Source organism: Stenella coeruleoalba (assembly GCF_951394435.1).
Source record: "Stenella coeruleoalba genome assembly, chromosome: 18".
In the NCBI taxonomy this organism is placed as follows: Eukaryota; Metazoa; Chordata; class Mammalia; order Artiodactyla; family Delphinidae; genus Stenella; species Stenella coeruleoalba.
Window position 1 is genome coordinate 32381157 of NC_137164.1, and position 25401 is coordinate 32406557.

General features: G+C 37.4%; 1 protein-coding gene across 1 annotated transcript in view; it reads right to left on the reverse strand.

Annotated features, from left to right (window-relative positions):
• The window catches only part of DIAPH3 (diaphanous related formin 3), a 413319-nt gene that overhangs the window by 280398 nt on the left and 107520 nt on the right, over nucleotides 1–25401 (reverse strand). Inside the window, 1 exon segment of the mRNA XM_079902970.1 lies at nucleotides 6819–6949. Coding sequence (XP_079759096.1) covers nucleotides 6819–6949 — 131 coding nt within the window.

The window sequence follows — 25401 nt, forward strand, 5'->3', positions numbered from 1 at the left end:
AGTAAGGTAAAATAACATAATACTAACATATGCATTAAAAATTTAGGGCAAAGGCACACAAGACCCTATTAACAGTTCACCACTGAGCAGCAGGCTTTGACAATCAAATGACTAAAGAGATGAAGACTTTTTCTTTTCTGGTTATACCCGTCTAAGAAATTCAGATTTTTGACATAAGAATACAATGCCTTTATAATTTTAAATTTCTTATCCAACTTTCTTTTTCCTGGTATTAAACTAGATATCCATGACCACCCTTCCAACAACAGTCACTGAGACATGATTTTAAAATTGTGTCTGAGGTGACAAGAAAGTACAGTCTCCTCAAAAGCAAAATTTAAAGAGAGAGAGAGAGGAATTTAGACAGGTAAGCCTGCCTCAAGCCTCATCTGCTCTGGGGGACAAACATGAAGCCCTGGAAACCCAACATCTCCTTTGTGGTAGCTGAGCAGAGCGAATAGAACAAGTGTTACAGCCTCAAGCCTGAGAAACGCCGGCAAAAAGCAAGGCTCTCAAAGGGCCACACCTTAAGTAAGAAGGTGACCTAGCAATAAACCTGCCCCGTAAAGGAGGACATCAAGGCAAATTTCTTCTGATAATTCATAACCCAGTCACACACATATGTGGAGGAAAAAAAAACGAAAAAACAAAAACCTCAAACTGGTCATTTTAGTTTAAGGCAGCCCTGGATCATTACGTTCCTAGTAGTAGAAAAGCATTAATTCATTCTAGCAAAATATCTTCAAAATAAATCTCAAAGAAAAAGTTCCAAGGAATAGGAGGTCACACTCTAAAATTACAAAACACACAAAGAAACAAGAAATGAGTAAAGGTGAAAACAGTAAATAAACAAATAACCACCACCAGGAGTAGGCCTAGGAAACCTTTATTTACTAAAATTACAGAGAATATAAAATATTTAATATGTTTAGAGAAATAATAAACAGGATAAAAATAAGCAAGGAGGGGCTTCCCTGGTGGCGCAGTGGTTGAGAGTACACCTGCCGATGCAGGGGACATGGGTTCGTGCCCCGGTCCGGGAAGATCCCACATGCCGCGGAGCGGCTGGGCCTGTGAGCCATGGCCGCTGAGCCTGCGCGTCTGGACCCTGTGCTCCGCAACGGGAGAGGCCACAACAGTGAGGTGCCCGCATACCAAAAAAATAAAATAATAAAATAAAATAAGCAAGGAGTATTATGAAAAATCATGAAAAAAGATAAGGAGTTTTGAAACAGCCAAAAATATTATGAGGATGAAATTATAATAATGGAAATTTAAAATACAACTTATAAATTAAATAGCAGATTAGACAATGGTGAAGAATTAGGAAACTAGAAGATATTACAAAGTATTCCCAGAATACAGTACAGAGAGACAAACAGATGGAAACTTCAAAGAGATTAGGAAATAATGGTGTATGGAGTAAGAAGCTCTAACACATACAAAACTGAGAGAGGGGGGAATCAATATTCAAAGAGTTAATGGCTGAAATTTTCACAGAACTTATGAAAGACACTAATCATATTCAGGAAGTCCAAAAAAATCCCTAGTAAAAACAAATAAGAAAGAAATTCCACCTAGACACATAGAACACACTATAGAACACCAAAAACAAAACATAATAAAGCCAGAGAGAAAAGGCAGATTACCTAGAAGAGCATGAGTTTTAGATAAAAGAGCCTACCTCTCAAAAACAGCAATGTAAGACAGAAGAAAAAATAATATCTTCAATGGACTAAGAAAAGATATCAGAAAACCTTAATTTCATGCCCTTAGGAAAACTATTCTTCAAAAGTAAAGGTAAATAAAGTCGCTTTCAAACAAATAAAACAAAGTTTTACCATCAAAGGACCCTCACTACAGGAATGTAATGATATACTTGAGCTAAAAGTAAAATCAGAAAAAAATGTGCAAGAACCAAAAAAGGATGAGTATGTATGTGTATAAACACATATACATAAATACATATTTGTAGTATATCTCAGTAGTAACAATAGCTAATTTACAATACAAAAAAAGAAAAAAGAGAAAATTAAAATATCACACAGAACTAGCATACAAATCAAGAGAGGATGATTGGTGTTAACGTATTTTAGGTTCAGAGGAAGAGAGATTGCTTTTTTGTGTCCCTTTTAAGTACACGCATGCACAGTTTCCTTTTTAAGAGTGTGCATGATAAATTTCTCTTCTGTTTTAAGATCAAAGAGAATGTCTTCCAAATTAGCAAATGAGGAAAAATGAAATGAGAAATTTAAAATCTATCAAAAGAATTTGAGGAAGAAGAAGGAAGAATACAGAAAAGAATGGGGGAGGGGTGAGCAGGAGGAGGAGGAAGAGGAACATGGAAAAGCAGCATAAACTGAAAATTTTAAATGGAATGTCATATAAATCCCAATATATTTCTACAATTGATATGAACAAAGATTATCAGACAAGATTTTTTTTAAAAGCATCCATGTACTATTTACAATGGATGTTCCTAAAATATAAGAACAAGGTATGAAAAGTGATTAATTGTGATAAAATGTGAGTAGCTGCACACAGCATACATAAATATATGAAATACTGAGAGGAAAATGCAAGTCTTCAAAGAGCACATAGAAGATGATGCCATTTAAATAATGTTCAAAAAGATATAAAACCAAGCAATATATTAGGAATACATATATGGTAATCTATAATGCAAAGAAATCCAAAATTCATGACAGTGGTCACCACGGAATAGTGCAAGAAAAGGACACTGAATTAAGGAGGGAGGCATAGAAGCTTCAGAGTTATAGGCAGTAATCTATATGCTAGCCTCATTAGTAGGTGAGTGGGCACTTATTTCACTATAATGACAAACAGCCTTTTTTTATATGTTTAACAGTTTATAAAAATAATTTTTATAGTAAGTCAAACTATTAGTAACTTCAAATTTTTGTCTTGACTTTTTCTCTTCAGATCAGGTTGACATCAAGGAATACAGTGATCTCGTTGCTTGCCACAAGCCTCCTGTCTCTATCCTCATGTGCAGTACGTGGCACAAAACATTCAGCAATCCAAAGATAAGCTCTCCTACCAGCTTTATGTTTTCAAGCCCAGAAATGCAGGAAAACTACACTCTAAACATAGCACTGATTAAATGGAATAATGACACATACAGGCTGCTTACTTGCTCTGCAGTAAACATATATTTTACTGCAAAATTTTCTAAAGTGATCTTCTAGAAGTTACAGTTAACTTAATCAAATCTAGTTCCAAAACCTCCTTAGAAATCTTCTAACAAAATGATAAATTGTAAAATATCTCTTGTAAACTTCAAAATGCACACATTAAGCATGAGTAAAGGAAGATAATGCCTAGGGCTTCCCTGGTGGCGCAGTGGTTGAGAATCTGCCTGCCAATGCAGGGGACACGGGTTCGAGCACTGGTCTGGGAAGATCCCACATGCCGCGGAGCAACTAGCCCCGTGAGCCACAATTACTGAGCCTGCGCGTCCAGAGCCTGTGCTCCGCAACAAGAGAGGCTGCGATAGTGAGAGGCCCGCGCACCGCGATGAGGAGTGGCCCCCACTTGCCGCAACTAGAGAAAGCCCACGCACAGAAACGAAGACCCAACACAGCAAAAATAAATAAATAAATAATTTTTTAAAAAAAGATAATGCCTAATATCACAAAACACAAAAATCTAAGAAGACTGGTATTTCTGAGACAGAAACCTTATCCTTGACGACCACATCAACTTGAGCAAATGAAGATGCATTCTATAACTAATTTGCTATATGCAAAGATGAGTAATGGACTAAAACGCTTAATATCAATCATAATGATGTTAGTGTCTACCTTTTTATGTTTCTACCTCCACGTATTTGAAAGCTCAAACATAACTGTTGACTGTGTTGAGATCCACTAAAAGTTATGTTTGATAATTTGAAGAAATTGGTCTTTTCACTTGTGTTCCAAAAATAAAGCTTCTATGTCTTTAAGCTCAAAACTGTCCTTGATGTTGAATAATCAATAAAACTTCAAACAGAAGAACTATGTGATCTTCAAATCAAGTCTTTATAAAACAAGGCCAATAATTTGGCACTTAAAGTGCTGGTTTTCACATAATTCACTATGCAGATAGTCAAAGGATGACATGTCTCATAATCGTTACGCAGACTTTCAGAGGTTGGTGAATGGTTCTAAAATACTGCATATCAGGGATGGGGTGGTGCAGGGGTGCTCTAATTTTTCCTTGATTTTTTTTTTTGGGGGGTACGCAGGCCTCTCATTGCTGTGGTCTCTCCCGTTGCGGAGCACAGGCTCCGGACGCACAGGCTCAGCAGCCATGGCTCACGGGCCCAGCTGTTCCGCGGCATGTGGGATCTTCCCGGACCAGGGCACGAACCCGTGTCCCCTGCATCGGCAGCCGGACTCTCAACCACTGCGCCACCAGGGAAGCCCTCCTTGATTTTTGATTTAAATAAATCCTGATCCCAAACCAGCACTGGAGAACTGTCATTAATTAGTTCACTTGCTTCTTTTTCAATTGTATTCACAGACATTAAAGAATTTCACTCTGATTTTCTCAATAATACTACAGATCTAATAATAATCTCAAAAGCTTACAAAAAGTTGGAATTCCTTCTCTCTTGAAATTTAGTCACATACTGTACATAAAAAAGAAAATATGAAAACTGACTTTATCAGCAGACACATCATAACTAACTGCAAAGTCCAAAGATTTGATCAGAAATAGCTTCAAGTTTTACATGTTCAGCTAAGTCATTCCTCTAATTGGAGCACTGGGCACAGAAATACTCATGTCTCAATTTTCTATCTACATAAAGTGCCATGATTTCAGAAAAATTTCTCCAATGACATGGTTTTCTATTCTTTCCAATTAAAAAGACTACTTCGTAGGAAACAGCAACACTTGTGAATTGCTGATAATATATTCTATTGTACGTATATTGGCTCAATAGAACTGGCCACTCTCAGGGAAATAATTCCACAAATTATTATTTTTGAAATATTTATTCTTTCAAATGAAAGAAACATACAGCATTATTTCCCACTGTCTTTATATGGAATCACAATAAATAACTGTATCCACTGTAATATGCCTGAATTCATACATAAAATCCTCTCACAGTTTTTCTTTCACTATCATGTTCATCTACTCAAAATATGAAAAATTAGAAGAGGTAATGGCAGGGTCTATTTCTTATTATACTGAAATTCCATGGTTATTTCCAGTGTCCAGTAGCTGCCGGATAAACTGAAAAATGACTGTAGCTCCCCAGTTGACCCCAAAATACCCTCTTCCTACATTTAAACTCCACAGGAACAGGGCCTGGACCTGCTTTGCTATTTACTCAAGCCCCACGTCTAAGATGGTACTTGGAAACAAAACATTGGTACTTGGAAAACAGCAAGTGCTCAATAACCATTTTTTAAATGAAAACATTTAATAGGTAAAGATTAAGATGGAGACCAGAGCTCTTCATGTATGACTATACCTGTCAAATAAACAAACTCCTAATTCAACTTAGTTTCTAGCAATAGCCAACATAAAACTGAAGAAGGTTAAAATTGTTTCAATCAAATCTTCACTGAGCACTTTCTATGTGCTAAAAGCACTGTGCCTGGTAAAGAGAGGTATATAAGACATATGAAATCCCTGGTCTCATGCCCACCATTAATTTACAGCCTAGAGAACACACTGAAAGTGGTAAAATATGGAAAAATAAAGATAAAATTGAAATAATAGAGATTCTTTGTTTACTCTTCATGCTCCTTACTTAAACCTCACTTTCATGTCTCTCAGCAGGTAGGGTCTTTTTATTTCAAATACTTATACTGTCAAGGATCTTTATCATACTGTAGCCAAACTTCAGAAACATTCGGAATATCAGAATACCAAAAAAAGTCTTTTATATATCATTAACCTCCAATCATAGTTTTTCATTCTGGCCCTCTAGCCCTTTGTCTATATTTTATACACACACACACACACACATATATGCATATATATATATATATATGTATATAAAGAGAGGGCTAGAAAATATTCATATATATTTATGCAGAAATAAGCATTCATTATACAATAAGAAATCAAAACTAATCTACCATAGACTCTTGCAGCTCAGAAATTCTGATTCTATGACTGTTCAGACATTTTATAACAATTCCTACTTAAAATTTTTCAAGAATATGCTGGACTAAAAGGTCTAAAAACTGATTTATCAAGACACCTATTGTAGTGTGGCTAGATACAGGGCACCCAGTTAAACGTGGAATTCTGGAAAAACAACAAATAATTTTTTAGCGTAACTACGTCTAAAACCCAGATTTTACTGGGCGTCCTATATTTTTATTTGCTAAGTCTGACAACGCTAACCTCCTATGGGCTCTTACAAAGATACCAATTCCAATAAAGGAAATAATAAATTAATGGTATTTCTTGTATATCAAACAGGAATGAGCCAATATATATGTACAATACCAAAATTCAGAGTGAAACTCAGCCCCATTAAAATGACAGTTTCTGATGACTGTTCTCTTTTGAAAAACACCTCAAGTTTTTAAAAATTCTAAGAAAAAAAAAAGAATGACTTTTTTAAAAGTCCACAGGCTACATATCACTCAGTAATAAACACAAAAGGTACTATTGAGACTGTATTTCCACATGCATATAAAAATTATGTATTCAATTTTTACCTTGAGAAGTTGTTGAGGTAGACCACCTATTTACTCACAGGCACCATGAAGTACTGCATAAAAGTGGCAGATCATGGCATCTGTTTAATTCAGTAATATGCCCTCATGTTCAGAAAGACGAATTACCTCACGGGATTACTCGTCAAAGACACGCGGAGGGACTCCAGGCACGTGAAGAGCCTTTCATCTGCAGACTCCATCTTCAGTTCATGGATGAATTCCTGAGGTGAGATCTGTCGACTACTCTTAACACTTCCCTGTAAAATAAGTTAAAAATTTTTAATTCATGTTGTGTGAAGATTATCCATTAAAATAGTAACTACATTAATCCCACCTTTCATATTAACAGCAGCACACAACTACTCTGAGTAGCATTACTTTGAGAGGATGATTTCCTTACTTCTGCCCATAAATCTATAAATTCATAATCCATGGTATCCACAAAAGATAGCAACATAGTATCAAAAGGTTTTCAAATTAAAATAATTGCTTTGTCAAATCCAGACTATCGTGGAAAACATAGGAAATATCTGAAAATATACCAATGTGTTTTAGGCACATGTAAAATAAAAACCAAAACTTAATACAAGAATGACCCTATTAAAATTAATATTCCAAGCAACACAGAAAAAGCTGTAAATCTTTAAGCACCTAGTTCTAGGCAATACAGACACAGAGATTATCAAAACCTAAGTCTGGAAGGAGAAACGCAAGCAAGGAAACAGTACTATTCAGAGCAGTCTAATTCCTCTAACATGCCACCAAGGGACCAAAGGAGGAACACCCAACTTGGCAGAACAGACAAGGGAAGCCAAGGGGAAGGTAAGTAAGAGGGAGGCAAAGACTTAGACAAGAATACCTTTCAGGCTAAAACATCACACAAAAGCACACACCCAAAAAGAAAAACAAAAGCACATAGCACATATAACTGAGGATAGACGCCAGGTCCTGGAGTGGTAAAGCACTACCACACAAACAGCTTTTCCAGGGGGGTTGGAAGGATCACACTGGCAGCAGTATGAAATACATATGAGAAGAGCTGGAGTTCATTCATTATTCAACAAACATTAATTCCCTACTAAGTGCCTGTCGCTGTGCTAAGTGCTGAAAAAAGACCAGTGAACAAGAGACAAAGATACCTACCTGCACGGAGCTTTATTCTCCACAGGGAAGAATAAAGAATGACAGACATTAAATGTAAAATAATTAACATACATCTCACTGTAGTGTTAAGTGCTATAGAGAAAAATAAAAACAGGAGGAGGAATAAGCAGCATTAGGAGGTGGGATGCAATTTCAAACAGGGTGGTCGAAGAAAAAATAAAGTCTCACAGAAAAGACTCTGAAGGCCTCAAACCTGAATGTTAGAATAAAGGTTTGAAGGAGGTGAGAGCTCTAAACATGCAGATATCTGGAAAAAATTTGTGATGGAGGGGACTGCAGTCCTTACAGGCCACCAAAGAACTTGACTTTTACTCTGAGATCAGAAGCATCAGAAGCAGAAAGACCTGTTGAGAAGGTATGTGTATAGTCCAGATGGGAAATGATGAGGATGCCCAACTAATAATAAACTCCAGAATTATATCTATTTAAATTACAGATTACAAATCTAATGGGAAGAAAAGGAACTGTACATGCCCAAAAGCAGCTAAGTTGAGATGGTAGGAAATTAGATGTATTTTTTCATTTCTTTTTATTTTTATTAATTTGCTACAGCATTGCACAAGGAAACATTCCCAATAATGCAAAACAAATTAGCCCTGGGAAACAGGTGATTTTCATAAATAGCAAGTCATAATTTACTAAAGAAAAATATGCCATTCCATGAAATGGGAGCTAACTGAATCCACATTCTATGGGATCCTTACAGCAAAGTTCCTAAAGAGATGAGTTCAGGCATCCAAAAACCCTAGGAATAATTTGCCTTAATGACCCAGAATAGGGCACTTAATGAACAGAATGTCCCCATTAGTAAAGTCTTCCAGCTATTATAACTTCCATGTTGGTCAAATCAACATGTTGGTCCCCCTAAAATTGGGAACAAGAGAAGAAATGTCAGCTCTCACCATTCCTATTTAGTATTGTAGTGAAGGTCCTAGATAGTGCAGTAAGGCAGTAGCAACAACAGACACACAGATTAGAAAGGAAGAAGTAGGTATGTCTATTAGCAAATGAGATGATTATGTACATGAATTTAGCAAACTCACAGAATAAAATTCAATATAGAAAAACAATTTTTTTCTAACTACTACCAGCAATTAGAAAATAAAACTTTTAAATATATCGTTTTCTAACAGCATCAAAAAAATACAAAATCATTACGAAAATTTTTAACAAAAGAAGGGAAATATCTATACACTGAAAACTATAAAACATTGTGGAGAGAAAAACGACCTAAATAAATGAAGATGCTATACCATGTTCCTGGATCAGATGACTCAATATCAAGAAATCCATTAATAAATACATTTAAAAAATAATAATTTATAGATTCAATATAATCACCATCAATGTTCCAGCAAGCTTTTTTGAAGAAATTGAGAAGCAGTTTCTAAAATTAATATGGAAATGCAGAGAACCTACAATAGAACAATTTTGAAAAAGAATAAAGTTAGGGGCTTACTTTATCCGGTTTCAAGATTTACTGAAAAGCTACAGTAATCAAAGTAGAATTAATGGAACATTAACAGAACAGAAGAGAGTACAGAAATATATTGAATCTATGTAGTCAATGATTCTCAACAAAGATCTCAATGTAATTCAATGGGGTAAGAAGAATCTTTTCAACAACTGGTGTTAGAATAATTGAATATCCACATGAAAGAATGTGAACCTAAATGCTAGACCTAAATGTAAAAGCTAAAATTATAAAATGTCTAGAAGAACACATAGTGAAAATCTTCACTACCCTGAGGAAGGCAAAGGTTTCTTAGGATACAAAAGCACTAACTATAAAGTTGGATTTCATCAAAATGTAAACCTTCCACTTTTCAAAAACCTCTTTTTTTATTAAGATAGCTTCATTAAGAAAATGAAAGGTAAGCCACAGACTGAGAAAACATTGCAATATGTGTCAAGAACTGTACAGAGGCTGAGATTTTACCCCACATACAAGCTAAGTTAGCCTGTTACTATTTCATGAATTCCGACAGAAAACACAGGACTCCTCAGTTAGAGACAAAAGGACTCTATTATACATGTTGGTTCCCTAACCCACCAACCCACAGGGATGATGCAGAGATCCCTGATGAATGACGGATACTACACACACAGTGGACTGTATAACAAGGGAAGAACACTGAGCTTCGGGCAATCACCACTTTTATAGTGAACAGTAACAAACCCGCTCATTATCCACAGAGATATAACTTCATCTCTAAAGTTGCTTCACTGTAAATGCAGTCCTGAGAAATGACCTGGATAAAGAATGGTCAGGCCTTGCATGTTGGCATAACCAGAAAGAATATACAGGGATATCCAGGGCCCATGGTAGACTGGCTCTCCCAACGATAAATATATCTCATAAACAGCAGTCCCCAACCTTTTTGGCGCCAGGGACCAGTTTCGTGGAAGACAATTTTTCCACAGACAGAGGGGCTTGGGGGGATGGTTCAGGCAGTAATGCAAGTGATGGGGAGCAGCAGATGAAACCATTTAATGAACTCCTACAATTCAATAGTAATAAGACAAACAGTCCATTTAAAAACGTGAATAACAGACTTTGCAAAAGAAGATGTATGAGTGGCCAATAAGCACATGAAATGATGTTCAAGATCATTTGTCATCAGGGAAATGCAAAATAAAACCAAAAACAAAATAATGCTACATACCTCCTGGAATGGTGAGGGTGTGAAGCCCCTGGAACTCTCCTACACAACTAGTGGAGATGTAAAACAGTACCACCACTTATAAAACCGTTTAGAGATTTATTTTAAAGTTAAATATACACTGACTCAGCAAGTGCACACTGACTCAGCAAGTGCACAAGCAGGAGGGGAAAAAATCCATACAACATTCAGAACAGCTTTATTCATAAAAGCCAAAGACTGGGAACAATGCAAGCAATCATCAACAAGTTGTTGTGTATCCATACAATGGAATACTATGCAACAATAAAAAACTTCACTGCTGATAATGCAACAAGATAGATGAATCCAAAAAACTATGCTGAGTTAAAGAAGTCAAAACAAAAAATAGAGCATAATGTATGGTTCCCTTTATAGGAAAGACCAAGACCAATCTGTCAATCTTTTCTCTGGGGCCACTCTGGTTCAAGACATAGAAGCTGAGCTGTTAATTATCTGTGTGTTTGATTAGAGAATGAAGGTAAACGCAGACAACATCTTAAATGGGGCAACAAGTAGACTTTCCCAATAAACACTGGGAAAAAAAGAATAAACTTACTGGCAAAAAATAATTATTTATTTCAACCATATTAGGTTTTTCCAGTTTGAAACATTTACTGTGTAAAGGTCTCTGCACTTTCACCTGAGATTCCTGCCTTAACACCCTCCCCTCTTACCCAAACCCACAGCATCACTACTATGCAGGTTCCTCGTGCTGGCTACTCGCAGACATCAGTTAGATCTGGGCCAAAACTAACTTCCCGGAAGGATTTTTTTATAAGCCACACAAACTGAGTCCCCCCCACCCCATCTATGGATTTCTTTTTCAAAACACTCACCACTCTGTATTGTAATAACTTTAATTGCTATTTATTGCTTAAAGGATATATTGAGTACCTACTGTGTGCCGACATTGTTTATATGATGTGGCTACACTGGTGAAATAAAAGTCAAAGATGACTCCTAGGTTTAGGGCCTAAGCCAAAATGTAGTGCTAACTACTTAAATGGGAAAGGTGGAAGAAAAAGAATGAGTAATAGAGGAAGCAGCTATTTAAAAGTCGTAAGTTTGATCAAATGACATTTTTTTCTGTCTAGGAAAATAAAATCAGAGCAGAGACCAAAATAAAGAAAAGCAGGGAACATGGGCATTCTGGAAGAAGGGTATTTCAAGCAAATAGAAAAGCAAATACAAAGCCCTAAGGTAGGAATGAACTTGGCATATTTGAAGGACAGCAAGAAAATTCATCTAAATCCCAGTGAGTGTAACAAAGAGTTATAGATGACAAGGACAGATAAGACAGGCAGACATCTAATCCTGGAAGCAGGGGACTGACAAACCACAGCCAAATGTTTTTGTATGACTTGAGCTAAGAATGGTTTTCACATTTTGAAAGCTTGTAAAAAAGAAGAAGAAGAGGAGGAGAAGGCGGAGAAAGAAGAGAAAGAAACAGCAGCAGAAACAACTGAAAGCATACATAACACCCTAGCCTAAAATGTTTATGATCTGGCCATTTAAGAAAAAGTTTACTGGCCCCTGATAAGGTCTTAAAAACCATGGTAGAGACTTTAGCTTGTATTCTAAGTGGATGGAAAAACATGCATAGAAATTATAAGATAGAGCAAACATTTTTAGAAGATTATTCTAACTACTGTGTGGCACCAAACTCTTAAGTGGCAAAACATGAAACAAGGAAACAAAGTAGAAGCCTTCTACATTGTCTGGTCAAGAGTTGACAGCAGGGCTTCCCTGGTGGCGCGGTGGTTGAGAGTCCACCTGCCGATGCAGGGGACACGGGTTCGTGCCCCGGTCCGGGAAGATCCCACATGCCGCGGAGCGGCTGGGCCCGTGAGCCATGGCCGCTGAGCCTGCGCGTCTGGAGCCTGTGCTCCGCAACGGGAGAGGCCACAACAGTGAGAGGCCTGCGTACCGCAAAAAAAGAAAACAAAAAAAGAGTTGACAGCAGCCTAGTATATGACGTCAGTGATGGAAGGCACAGATTTGCTCAATATGAAGGAAGATCAGATCAGACTTACTGATAGTTTGGATGTGAGGGGTGAGGTGTGATAGAATTAAAATTCAAAGATGATGACAAACCTTTTGTTCTCAACAACTAAGGGAATGGTGTCACCATCTTCTGATTACTGTGACCCTGACAAGAGCAGCTTGAATGGTGGATTGGAGATAAGCCTGAACAGAAATTCAAGGGAGAAAGCAAGAAGAAGAATGGACAACTCTTGAGAAGATTCTGTAAATGGGAGCAAAGAACAAGGGCAGTAGCTAGAAAGGAACCTGCAGTGTGATTTGGGGTGTTGGGGGGAAAACCACAACATGTTTGCATGCTGATGGGAATAACCAAGCAAAGAGGAAGAAACTGATGATGAAAAGCATAGGTATAGATGCAGGAAAACAAACAAGTGAACAACAACAAAAAACCCTTAAGTAGGTGACAGAGGATGTGACCTACTATACAAGAGGAAGGATTGACCTTACACAATTGCAGGGAAAGTGGATCATTCTAAGAAGAGCAAAAGCAGAATCTAAGGGAACAGATTCAGGTAGCTTGTTAGATCTGGTGACTAGGAAGTAAGGTACGGCAGTTCTATTCTGATTACATCAACAGTCTCGGTGATAGAAGCGGCAATATAACCAGCTAAAAGTGAGGATGCAGAGCTAAAGGTATGAGAGGAGATATGAAATCATTTTCAGAAAGTAAAAAAGCACACTGACAAAGGCCATGTGGTAGAATATCTGTTAACGTAATCTGTTAAAGGCTCGCTTTGCCAACTGTGGTCATTCAGAAAACACTAGTCAGTGTGGCTGTGTGCTTCCTCCCAGATGTATGCTGTGCTGACGTGCAAGTGCAGAGGAAGTGGGAAGTTCCATTTAACCAAGGGCAGAGTTTATATGAACAGAGAGGCAAATGAACTGAAAATTTATGTAAGATAACAAAGGACTGTGTGTCTAAGGTCAATAAGACAAGAAGTAAGAGCATGGTGAGGGTGGAGAGGAGATGGACATGAAAAAATGGTAGAGTCAACAGATTAGCAGTTCTAAAAGGGTTATAGAATTCTTAACGTGGGAATGTTAAGTAAGTAAGTAGGTCAGGAAAGGAAGATTGTAAACCATATTTAGAGGTGGTATTTTATCAATATTATCCAAGGAAATGGATGGGTGAGATTGGGGGGAAAAACAAAGATTGTTGGGAGGGATAAAGTCAAGGAGATAAGAGGATGAAGTATTAGATTGATCATCTATGTGAATGATCAAGTCAGGAAGGATGATGACAGTGGAGGGAGCAGGAAGAAAAGCAATAAGCTAGGTCAGCAAACCTCCTGGGAATAGTCAGCACCTCTGTGTGGTATCATCTTCTCCATTAGAACACATCTACTAGGGCAGCGTCTGCTTCTGGGAGCCTAATTCAGCACTGTGTCATCAGTCCCTGGTAAAGTGCCTAGCATTCAATGAATGAATGAGGTTATAAAATGGAAGGCACACATGGACTAAGGATTACAACAAGAAAGGAGAGGCAGATAAGTCACACCAAAAAAAAATTCTGAAGAATGAATGCTTAGCTAGAAAGGACTATTTCAATGTAAAGACATAGGAAATAGACCAGATAATTGGGAGATTAGTTTTCAGCACCATTTCCCCCCTTTTATTATATTACTATCAAAATACAGGTACAAAAGAAAGGAAATTGAGGGGAGAAAATATTATGTTACATGAGTAATCAGAAATATTCCTTTTAAACAAAGCCCTTCCAGTGTTTCTTTCATTTTACATAACTTCAAAGGAAGCAGGCAGCCAGGAAGAAGAGGATACTCACGTCTGCCTATCTCTAAGTCCATTAGCCATGAAGATGAAAATACTTAGAAAGCTTTATCCCGTGGCATCAAAACACATTAGCGAGAGAAGGATGTCCGCCTGACATCACAAAAATTAGAATGATATTTATCCAACATAGTTTTTAAACCTTTTTTAATCCCTTAGTAAATTTTACTCTAAAATACCATATGCAGGATAAAAAGAAAAGTACATACACTATTCTTGTCATTTTTTATTAAAAAATATTCTAAGGTACAAAAAGTAATATACCCTTTCACAACTTATTTCCCTTACCTGTTCTATTTCTCTAAAATCAAACATTCATTCTTTTGCTATGTAACTATTAAAGGTAATAGTAACCATTTCCTTTGACCTGTCTTAGAACAGATTCATTTGTACCTGCCTTGATGCCGGCGTTTCATCTCATTTTAGGTGTAAGACTTATTCAGCATATTTCTTCATTATTCTGTCTCATTTATTTGTTTGGAGAGTAATTTGGAATACCATTTCTATGACAAATTAAAAATACTGTATTGTATTTTGTTTTGTTGTATTTCCGAGTTACTAGTGAAAAGTACTAAAGAGCTGACTTTCTTTCCTTTTTCAAATAATTGAATTATTTCTATACAACCATGGTGAATCCACCACTTAATGATGACCTGATTTTTAAAATAATAAAAGTAAAAAGCTAAATCTAGAAAGTCTGCATGCTCTGCAGGAAGCCGACACAGCATAATGCCCATGTGGGTGAGGACAATGGCCTTTTAGTCCCTAGTAGAGTGTTTAACACATGGTAGGTTGCTTTAAGCAAAACTTTGCCTACATTATCTGAGACATCACAGAATTCAGGAACTGTATCCTTAAAATACTATTCCAATCACTGTAAACTATTGCTCAACTTGTTAAATCATATCTTATTCCTCTCAGAAAGTAGGTAGCCTATACCAAAATTCACCGTGCAGCATCTCCAACTGCAGGGAATTGTTCAGTTTTTTTATTATACCTAAACCTATCAAGAAAAATCAGCATTTCTTAACATGAAGACCCAAAATATAGCCTCTAGAGATTAAAAAATTAAAATATTGGGGGACTGTAAGAATAGATTGAAGATTTAAGTGCTTTTTGTATGAAGATATGAAGAGTTACTAGACTCAAGATCCTTCTCCATGACATTCACTTTGTAATTTTCAGCAGGTTAACTTCAGAATACAGAAAAATTCCATAAACAAAAAGCCAAAATAGTCAAAACACCTAAGTTCTCATAGTATTGAGTATGTGTACTCTTGCATGGGTGTGTATATGTCTATCTCTATGTCTGTTTATTTATGTCAGTAACAAATTAACTGCCTCAGATTCTCTTTAGCATTGCAATTCCCAAATTCCTGGTACCTATTCAGATGATGAGACTTGTGAAGATAAATAAGATAATATGAAATATGGAGAGTATTTAAAGAAAAAGTTTGCATTGATAATGACAACATTTTAAGAAAACAGCAGAGTCACCACTGTACAAAAAAGGGGTGGCACAGTTGCTGCCAAGCGGGTAAATAAATCTAAATTACTATCATGTATATTGCTATTAAAATGCATTGTGACAATTTCCTTGCATTTTTCAAATGATTTCTAGCATCTCTAATGTTACTGATCAAAAGAAACACCAACCTGTCACTGCAGTATGAATTACTTGTTTTCAGAACATTTGTGATCCCAATAGATCTCCACTGCCAATAAAACCTGTCATTCAGAGATGATATTATGCTATTATGCTATATTATGATATTAAGATATTGTTTCATAGTAGAAACAATGAGCGATGAAAAGTACTGCAGAAAGGAGCATTCACTAACAAAATTAAGTTTAGCAAAGAACTCCCTTAACGAGTTATTTTTTTCCATAAGCATTTAATGAACACCATTATGAACCAAAAATTCTGCCTATAATTTTGAAAGCTGCTTTTAGTGTACAGTAAAAATAACATATGTTAAAAGTTTAGAATTACCAAGTACATTTTACAAAGAAACATGATAAAATACAGAAAATCTACTGCTCTTCCCCGTCAGTTTCTAAAATATCTTTATAGAGGAAAAAAAAAAACTGATTGACCCCATACTAATTTTAGTCACTAAGAAGTTAACTTGAATAAATAATAAAAGAAATTCAACACACTATATTTCTCTTATTATCCATCAATACCTAACTAGCATCGATTTCCCTTCCATTCACAAGGAAAGCTTTCCTTTGCTGGCCCATTGCCTTCAAAAGACACTCAACTATTTAGACAATTTTATGTATTTAAAAAGTGTTGCTCCAACTGCTGAATGCATTATAACATTTCCACCTGCTTACCATGAGCAGAACTAAGGTGTTCTTTAGCTTTTAAGCCTCAAAAAGGATATACCATAACAGTTAACAGTCAGCTGCTTCTACCAGAGAATAGTTACTGAATAAACCACGGTGAGCCATACCCCACAAACACACTACAAAAACTATAGCACCACACACCGTGAACACATAGCATGAAATACAACATGCAGTTATAAAGAATGAAGATATCACTATGAACTGACATGGCATGCTTATCAGAACATATTTTGAAGTGGAAAAATTATAAAAGAATATCTGTAGTATAATACTTTGTATATTATAAAAGATAAATAAAATATACATATATCTGTTTATTTGTACAGGAAGACACAGGAAGGAATAACCAGGAACTAATGAGACTATCCCTTCCAGGGGTGAAAGGGAACATAGTAGATAAGATGGGAGAGTAGGACACCTAAGAGAAAGGACGGTAAGTGACAAGTCTCAGAATATACCTTTTTGTATAGTTCAGATTTTTGGAACTATGGTGATGTTTCATATACTCATAAAGAAAAAAATCAAGAACAATGGGAAGAAAATTCTAAAATGAAATGAATCCAAATACAAATGGATTTCAAATGGATAATAATGGTAGAGAAATAAGCAAGAATATAAAATTTGAAGGTGTGGTTTTGGGAGGGGGGTATTTAGATAGATACAGAGACAGAGAGATACATAAATAGATAAAGATAGAGAATGAAATATATGTAAGATCCATGTCTGTATACACATATCATGTGTATTCCACATATGGATATACATATATTATATATGTACACATTATACATACATATATGCAATATCCAAATATGCACACTATATATACGTGTCATACATACAAGCATATACATGTATGTATGTATGTATGTCTACATGCACATACATACACATGTTTATGTCCTAGCTCTGTCTGAAGGGCCTAGAAGTAAAGCCATCCTATTAGTAGAAGACCTAGAACCCAGATAATGATTTTTAAATTGCATTCTCCACAAAAAGGATAAGGGCTAGGACAGAACAAGATGATCTTGGAAGATTTTATGCAAGACAGTAAGGAAGTGCTCAAAGAATGAAGGGGATATGCCGAAGGACAGAAGAACCAGCTTGAAAGGGTTTCTACTGGTCAAATATAAAGGGGGGGGGGGGGTAGGGGATGTAGAGTGACTGCTTAAAGGACATGTGGTCTCCTTTGGGGTTGATGAAAATGTTCTGGAACTAGATGGTAGCAATGGTTCCACAACACTGTGAAGATAATAAATGCCAATGCATTGTACACTATAAAATGGTTAAAATGATGAATTTTATATCACCACAAGAAACTTTTTAAAAATTTATAAAACAGAAAAAAATAAATTTGTTGTGTTAGAAGTCAGAACAGGAAATATCTTGGGGAGGAGGAAGGGGAATGACTGGGACACTGGAGCTTGCTAGTGCAGTCCTAGTTCTCCAGCTGAGTCCTGATTACATGGGTGCATTTACTCTGTAATAGTTTATCTAGCACTAGACTAAAGATATGTGGACTTTATGAATGTAGAGTACTAAAAAGCCATTTTCAAATTTGCTAAGTTTGATGCCTTATGCTATTTCTAAGGTTAGACAGGTACATGCAAATAGAATTCCTTTTAAATCTTTAATTTACATTTAAAAATCATGCCATTTAGGAGGAGCTTCAAGATGGCGGAAGAGTAAGACGTGGAGATCACCTTCCTCCCCACAAATACATCAAACATACATCTACATGTGGAACAACACCTACAGAACACCTACTGAATGCTGGCAGAAGACCTCAGACCTCCCAAAAGGCAAGAAACTCCCCACATACCTGGATAGGGCAAAAGGAAAAACAGAGACAAAAGAATAGGGAAGGGGGCTTCCCTGGTGGCGCAGTGGTTGGGAGTCCGCCTGCCGATGCAGGGCACACGGGTTCGTGCCCCGGTCCAGGAGGATCCCACATGCCACGGAGCAGCTGGGCCCCTGGGCCATGGCCACTGGGCCTGTGCATCCGGAGCCTGTGCTCCGCAACGGGAGAGGCTGCAATGGTGAGAGGCCCGTGTACCGCAAAAATAAAATAAAATAAAATAAAATATGGACGGGACCTGCACCCGTGGAAGGGAGCTGTTAAGGAGGAAAGGTTTCTACACAATAGGAAGCCACTTTGCAGGCGGAGACTGCAGTGGTGGAAGGGGGAACCTTCAAAGCCACAGAGGAGAGCGCAACAACAGGGGTGCAGAGGGCAAAGTGGAGAGATTACCGCACAGAGGATCGGTGCCGACCAGCATTCACCAGCCGAAGAGGCTTGTCTGCTCACCGGCCAAGATGGGTGGGGGCTGGGAGCTGAGGCTTGGGCTTCGGAGGTCAGATCCCAGGGAGAAAACTAGGGTTGGCTGCCTGAACACAGCATGAAGGGGGCTACTGTGCCACAGCTAGCCAGGACAGAGTCCGGGAAAAAGTCTGGAGCTGCCGAAGAGGCAAGACACTTTTTCCTCCCTCTTTGTTTCCTGGTGCACGAGGAGAGGAGATTAAGAGCATGAACCCCAGAGACGGGCATGGGACGCTAAGGCTGCTGCTGTTGCCACCAAGAAGCCTGTGTGCAAGCACAGGTCACTACCCACACCTCCCCTCCCAGGAGCCTGTGCAGCCGACCACTGCCAGGGTCCCGTGATCCACGGACAACTTCCCCAGGAGAACACACAGCGTGCCTCACACTGGTGCAACGTCACGCTGGCCTCTGCCACCGCAGGCTCGCCCCACATCCGTACCCCTCCCTCCCCACGGCCTGAGTGAGAGAGAGCCCCAGAAACAGCTGCTCCTTTAACCCCATCCTGTCTGAATGAAGAACACACGGCCTCAGGTGACCTACACACAGACGCAGGTCCAAATCCAAAGCTGAACCTCAGGTGTTGTGCGAACAAAGAAGAGAAAGGGAAATCTCTCCCAGCAGCATCAGGAGCAGCGGATTAAATCTGCAGAATCAACTTGAGGTACGCCGCATCTGTGGAATACCTGAATAGACAATGAATCATCCCAAATTGAGGAGGTAGACTTTGGGAGCAATGATATATATACTTTTTCCCTTTTCCTCTTTTTGTGAGTGTGTATCTGTATGCTTCTGTGTGATTTTGTCTGTATAGCTTTGCTATTACCATTTCTCCTACGGTTCTGTCTCTCCGTTTTTATTTTAATTACTTTTTTAAAATATTTTTTAATAATTATGTTTTTTTACTTTAATAACTTTATTTTATTTTATTTCATTTTATCTTCTCTTCCTTTCTTTCTTTCTTTTTCTCCCTTTTATTCTGAGCCGAGGGGATGACAGGCTCTTGGTGCTCCAGCCAGGCATCAGGGCTGTGCCTCTGAGGTGGCAGAGTCAAGTTCAGGACACTGGTCCACAAGAGACCGCCCAGCTCCACGTAATATCAAACGGGGAAAATCTCCCAGAGATCTCCATCTCAACACCAAGACGCAGCTCCACGCAACAACCAGCAAGCTACAGTGCTGGACACCCTATACCAAACAACTACCAAGACAGGAACACAACCCCACCCATTAGCAGAGAGGTTGCCTAAAATCATAATAAGGCCACAGACACCCCAAAACACACCACCAGATGTGGACCTGCCCACTACAAAGACAATATCCACCCTCATCCACCAGAAAACAGGCACTAGCCCCTGCCACCAGGAAGCCTACAACACCCACTGAACCAAATTAACCTACTGGGGACAGACACCAAAAACAACGGGAACTATAAACCTGCAGCCTGTGAAGAGGAGACACCAAACACAGTAAGTTAAGCAAAATGAGAAGACAAAGAAACACACAGCAGATGAAGGAGCAAGGCGAAAACACACCAGACCTAACAAATGAAGAGGAAATAGGCAGTCTACCTGAAAAAGAATTCAGAATACTGATAATAAAGATGATCCAAAATCGTGGAAATAGAACGGAGAAAATATAAGAAACGTTTAACGAGGACCTAGAAGAACTAAAGAGCAAACAAACAGTTATGAACAACACAATAAATGAAATTAAAAATTCTCTAGAAGGGATCAATAGCAGAATAACTGAGGCAGAAGAACAGATAAGTGACCTGGAAGATAAAATAGTGGAAATATCTACTGCAGAGCAGAATAAAGAAAAAAGAATGAAAAGAACTGAGGACAGTCTCAGAGACCTCTGGGACAACATTAAACGCACCAACATTCGAATTACAGGGGTCCCAGAAGAAGAAGAGAAAAAGAAAGGGACTGAGAAAATATTTGAAGAGATTATAGTTGAAAACTTGCCTAATATGGGAAAGGAAACAGTTAATCAAGTCCAGGAAGCACAGAGACTCCCATACAAGATAAATCCAAGGAGAAACACTCCAGGACACATACTAATCAAACTATCAAAAATGAAATACAAAGAAAAAATATTAAAAGCAGCAAGGGAAAAACAACAAATAACACACAAGGGAATCCCCATAACGTTAACAGCTGATCTTTCAGCAGAAACTCTGCAAGCCAGAAGGGAATGGCAGGACATATTTAAAGTGATGAAGGAAAAAGACCTACAACCAAGATTACTTTACCCAGCAAGGATCTCATTCAGACGTGACGGAAAAATTAAAACCTTTACAGACAAGCAAAAGCTAAGAGAATACAGCACCAGCTCTACAACAAATGCTAAAGGAACTTCTCTAGGCAGGAAACACAAGAGAAGGAAAATACCTACAATAACAAACCCAAAACAATTAAGAAAATGGGAATAGGAACATACATATCGATAATTACCTTAAATGTAAATGGATCAAATGCTTCAACCAAAAGACATAGACTGGCTGAATGGATACAAAAACAAGACCCATATATATGCTGTCTATGAGGGACCCACTTCAGACCTAGGGACACATACAGACTGAAAGTGAGGGGATGGAAAAAGATATTCCATGCAAATGGAAATCAAAAGAAAGCTGGAGTAGCAATTCTCATATCAAACAAAATAGACTTTAAAACAAAGACTATTACAAGAGACAAAGAAGAACACTACATAATGATCAAGGGATCAATCCAAGAAGAAGATATAACAATTATAAATATTTATGCATCCAACATAGGAGCACCTCAACACATAAGGCAAATACTAACAGCCATAAATGGTGAAATCGACAGTAACACAATTATACTAGGGGACTCTAACACCCCACTTTCACCGATGGGCATATCAACCAAAATGAAAATAAATAAGGAAATACAAGCTTAAAATGATACATAAAACAAGATGGACTTAACTGATATTTATAGAACATTCCATCCAAAAACAACAGAATATACATTCTTGTCAAGTGCTCATGGAACATTCTCCAGGATAGATCACATCTTGGGTCACAAATGAAGCCTCGGAAAATTTAAGAAAATTGAAATTGTATCAAGTACCTTTTCCGACCACAATGCTATAAGACTAGATATCAATTACAGGGAAATATCGGTAAAAAAAAATACAAACACATGGAGGTTAACAATACACTACTTAATAACCAAAAGATCACTGAAGAAATCAAAGAGGCAAGCAAAAAATACCTAGAAACAAATGACAATGAAAACACAACAACCCAAAACCTATGGGATGCAGCAAAAGCAGTTCTAAGAGGGAAGTTTATAGCAATACAATTCTACCTTAAGAAACAAGAAACATCTGAAATGAACAACCTAACCTTACACCTAAAAAATTAGAGAAAGAAGAAACAAAAAACCCCAAAGTTAGCAGAAGGAAAGAAATCATAAAGATCGGATCAGAAATAAATGAAAAAGAAATGAAGGAAACAATAGCAAAAATCAATAAAACTAAAAGCTGGTTCTTTAAGAGGATAAACAAAATTGATAAGCCATTAGCCAGATTCATCAAGAAAAAAGGAAGAAGACTTAAATCAACAAAATTAGAAATGAAAAAGAAGTAACAACTGACATTGCAGAAATAAAAAGGATCATGAGAGATTACTACAAGCAACTCTATGCCAAAAAAATGGACAACCTGGAAGAAATTGACAAATTCATAGAATTGCACAACCTTCTCAGACTGAACCAGGAAGAAACAGAAAATATGAACAGACCAATCACAAGCAAAAAAATTGAAGCTGTGATTTAAAATCTTGCAACAAACAAAAGCCCAGGACCAGACGGCTTCACAGGCGAATTCTATCAAACATTTAGAGAAGAGCTAACACCTCTCCTTCTCAAACTCTTCCAAAATATAGCAGAGGGAGGAACACTCCCAAATTCATTCTACGAGGCCACCATCACCCTGAAACCACAACCAGACAAAGATGTCACAAAGAAGAAAACTACAGGTCAATATCACTGATGAACATAGATGCAAAAATCCTCAACAAAACACTTAGCAAACAGAATCCAACAGCACATTAAAAGGATCATACACCATGATCAAGTGGGGTTTATCCCAGGAATGCAAGGATTCTTCAATATATGCAAATCAATCAATGTGATACACCATATTAACAAATTGAAGGAGAAAAACCATATGATCATCTCAATAGATGCAAAGAAAGCTTTTGATAAAATTCAACACCTATTTATGATAAAAACCCTCCAGGAAGTAGGCATAGAGGGAACTTTCCTCAACATAATAAAGGCCATATATGACAAACCCACAGCCAACATCATCCTCAATGGTGAAAAACTGAAACCATTTCCACTAATATCAGGAACAAGACAAGGTTGCCCACTCTCACCACTATTATTCAACATCATTTTGGAAGTTTTAGCCACAGCAATCAGAGAAAAAAAAAAATAAAAGGAATCCAAAACACAAAAGAAGAAGTAAAGCTGTCACTGTTTGCAGATGACATGATACTATACATAGAGAATCCTAAAGATGCTACCAGAAAACTGCTAGAGCTAATCAATGAATTTGGTAAAGTAGCAGGATACAAAATTAATGCACAGAAATCTCTTGCATTCCTATACACTAATGATGAAAAATCTGAAAGTGAAATCAAGAAAACACTCCCATTTACCATTGCAACAAAAAGAATAAAATACCTAGGAATAAACCTACCTAAGGAGACAAAAGACCTGTATGCAGAAAATTATAATATACTGATGAATGAAATTAAAGATGATACAAATAGAGATATACCATGGTCTTGGATTGGAAGAATCAACATTGTGAAAATGATTATACTACCCAAAGCAATCTACAGATTCAATGCAATCCCTATCAAACTACCACTGGCATTTTTCACAGAACTACAACAGGAAATTTCACAATTTGTATGGAAACACAAAAGACCCTGAATAGCCAAAGCAATCTTGAGAAAGAAAAACAGAGCTGGAGGAATCAGGCTCCCTGACTTCAGACTCTACTACAAAGCTACAGTAATCAAGACAGTATGGTAGTGGCACAAAAACAGAAATATAGATCAATGGAACAGGATGGAAAGCCCAGAGATAAACTCACGCACATATGGGCACCTTATCTTTGATAAAGGAGGCAAGAATATACAGTGGAGTTAAGACCGCCTCTTCAATAAGTGGTTCTGGGAAAACTGGACAGCTACATGTTAAAGAATGAAATTAGAACACTCCCTAACACCATACACAAAAATAAACTCAAAACGGATTAAAGACCTAAATGTAAGGCCAGACACTATAAAACTCTTAGAGGAAAATATAGGCAGAACACTTTATGACATAAATCACAGCAAGATCCTTTTTGACCCACCTCCTAGAGAAATGGAAATAAAAACAAAAATAAACAAATGGGACCTAATAAAACTTAAAAGCTTTTGCACAGCAAAGGAAACCATAAACAAAACAAAAAGACAACCCTTAGAATGGGAGAAAATATTTGCAAATGAAGCAACTGACAAAGCATTAATCTCATTTACAAGCAGCTCATGCAGCTCAATATCAAAAAATCAAACAACCCAATCCAAAAATGGGCAGAAAACCTAAATAGACATTTCTCCAAAAAGATATACAGATTGCCAATAAACACATGAAAGGATGCTCAACATCACTAATCATTAGAGAAATGCAAATCAAAACTACAATGAGGTATCACCTCACACTGGTCAGAATGGTCATCATCAAAAAATGTAAAACAATAAATGTTGGAGAGGGCGTGGAGAAAAGGGAACCCTCTTGCACTGTTGGTGGGAATGTAAATTGATACAGCCACTCTGGAGAACAGTATGGAGGTTCCTTATAAAACTAAAAATAGAACTACCATACGACCCAGCAATCCCACTCCTGGGCATATACCCTGAGAAAACCATAATTCAAAAAGAGTCATGTACCAAAATGTTCACTGCAGCTCTATTTAGCCAGGACATGGAAGCAACCTAAGTGTCCATCAACAGATGAATGGATAAAGAAGATGTGGCACATATATACAATGGAATATTAGCCATAAAAAGAAAGAAAATTGAGTTATTTGTAGTGAGGTGGATGGACCTAGATTCTGTCATACAGAGTAAAGTCAGAAAGAGAAAAACAAATACTGTATGCTAACACATATATATGGAATATAAAAATAATAATAATGGTCATGAAGAACCTAGGGGCAAGATGGGAATAAAGACACAGACTTACTAGAGAATGGACTTGAGGACACGGGGAGGGGGAAGGGTAAGCTGGGACCAAGTGAGAGAGTGGCATGGATACATATACACT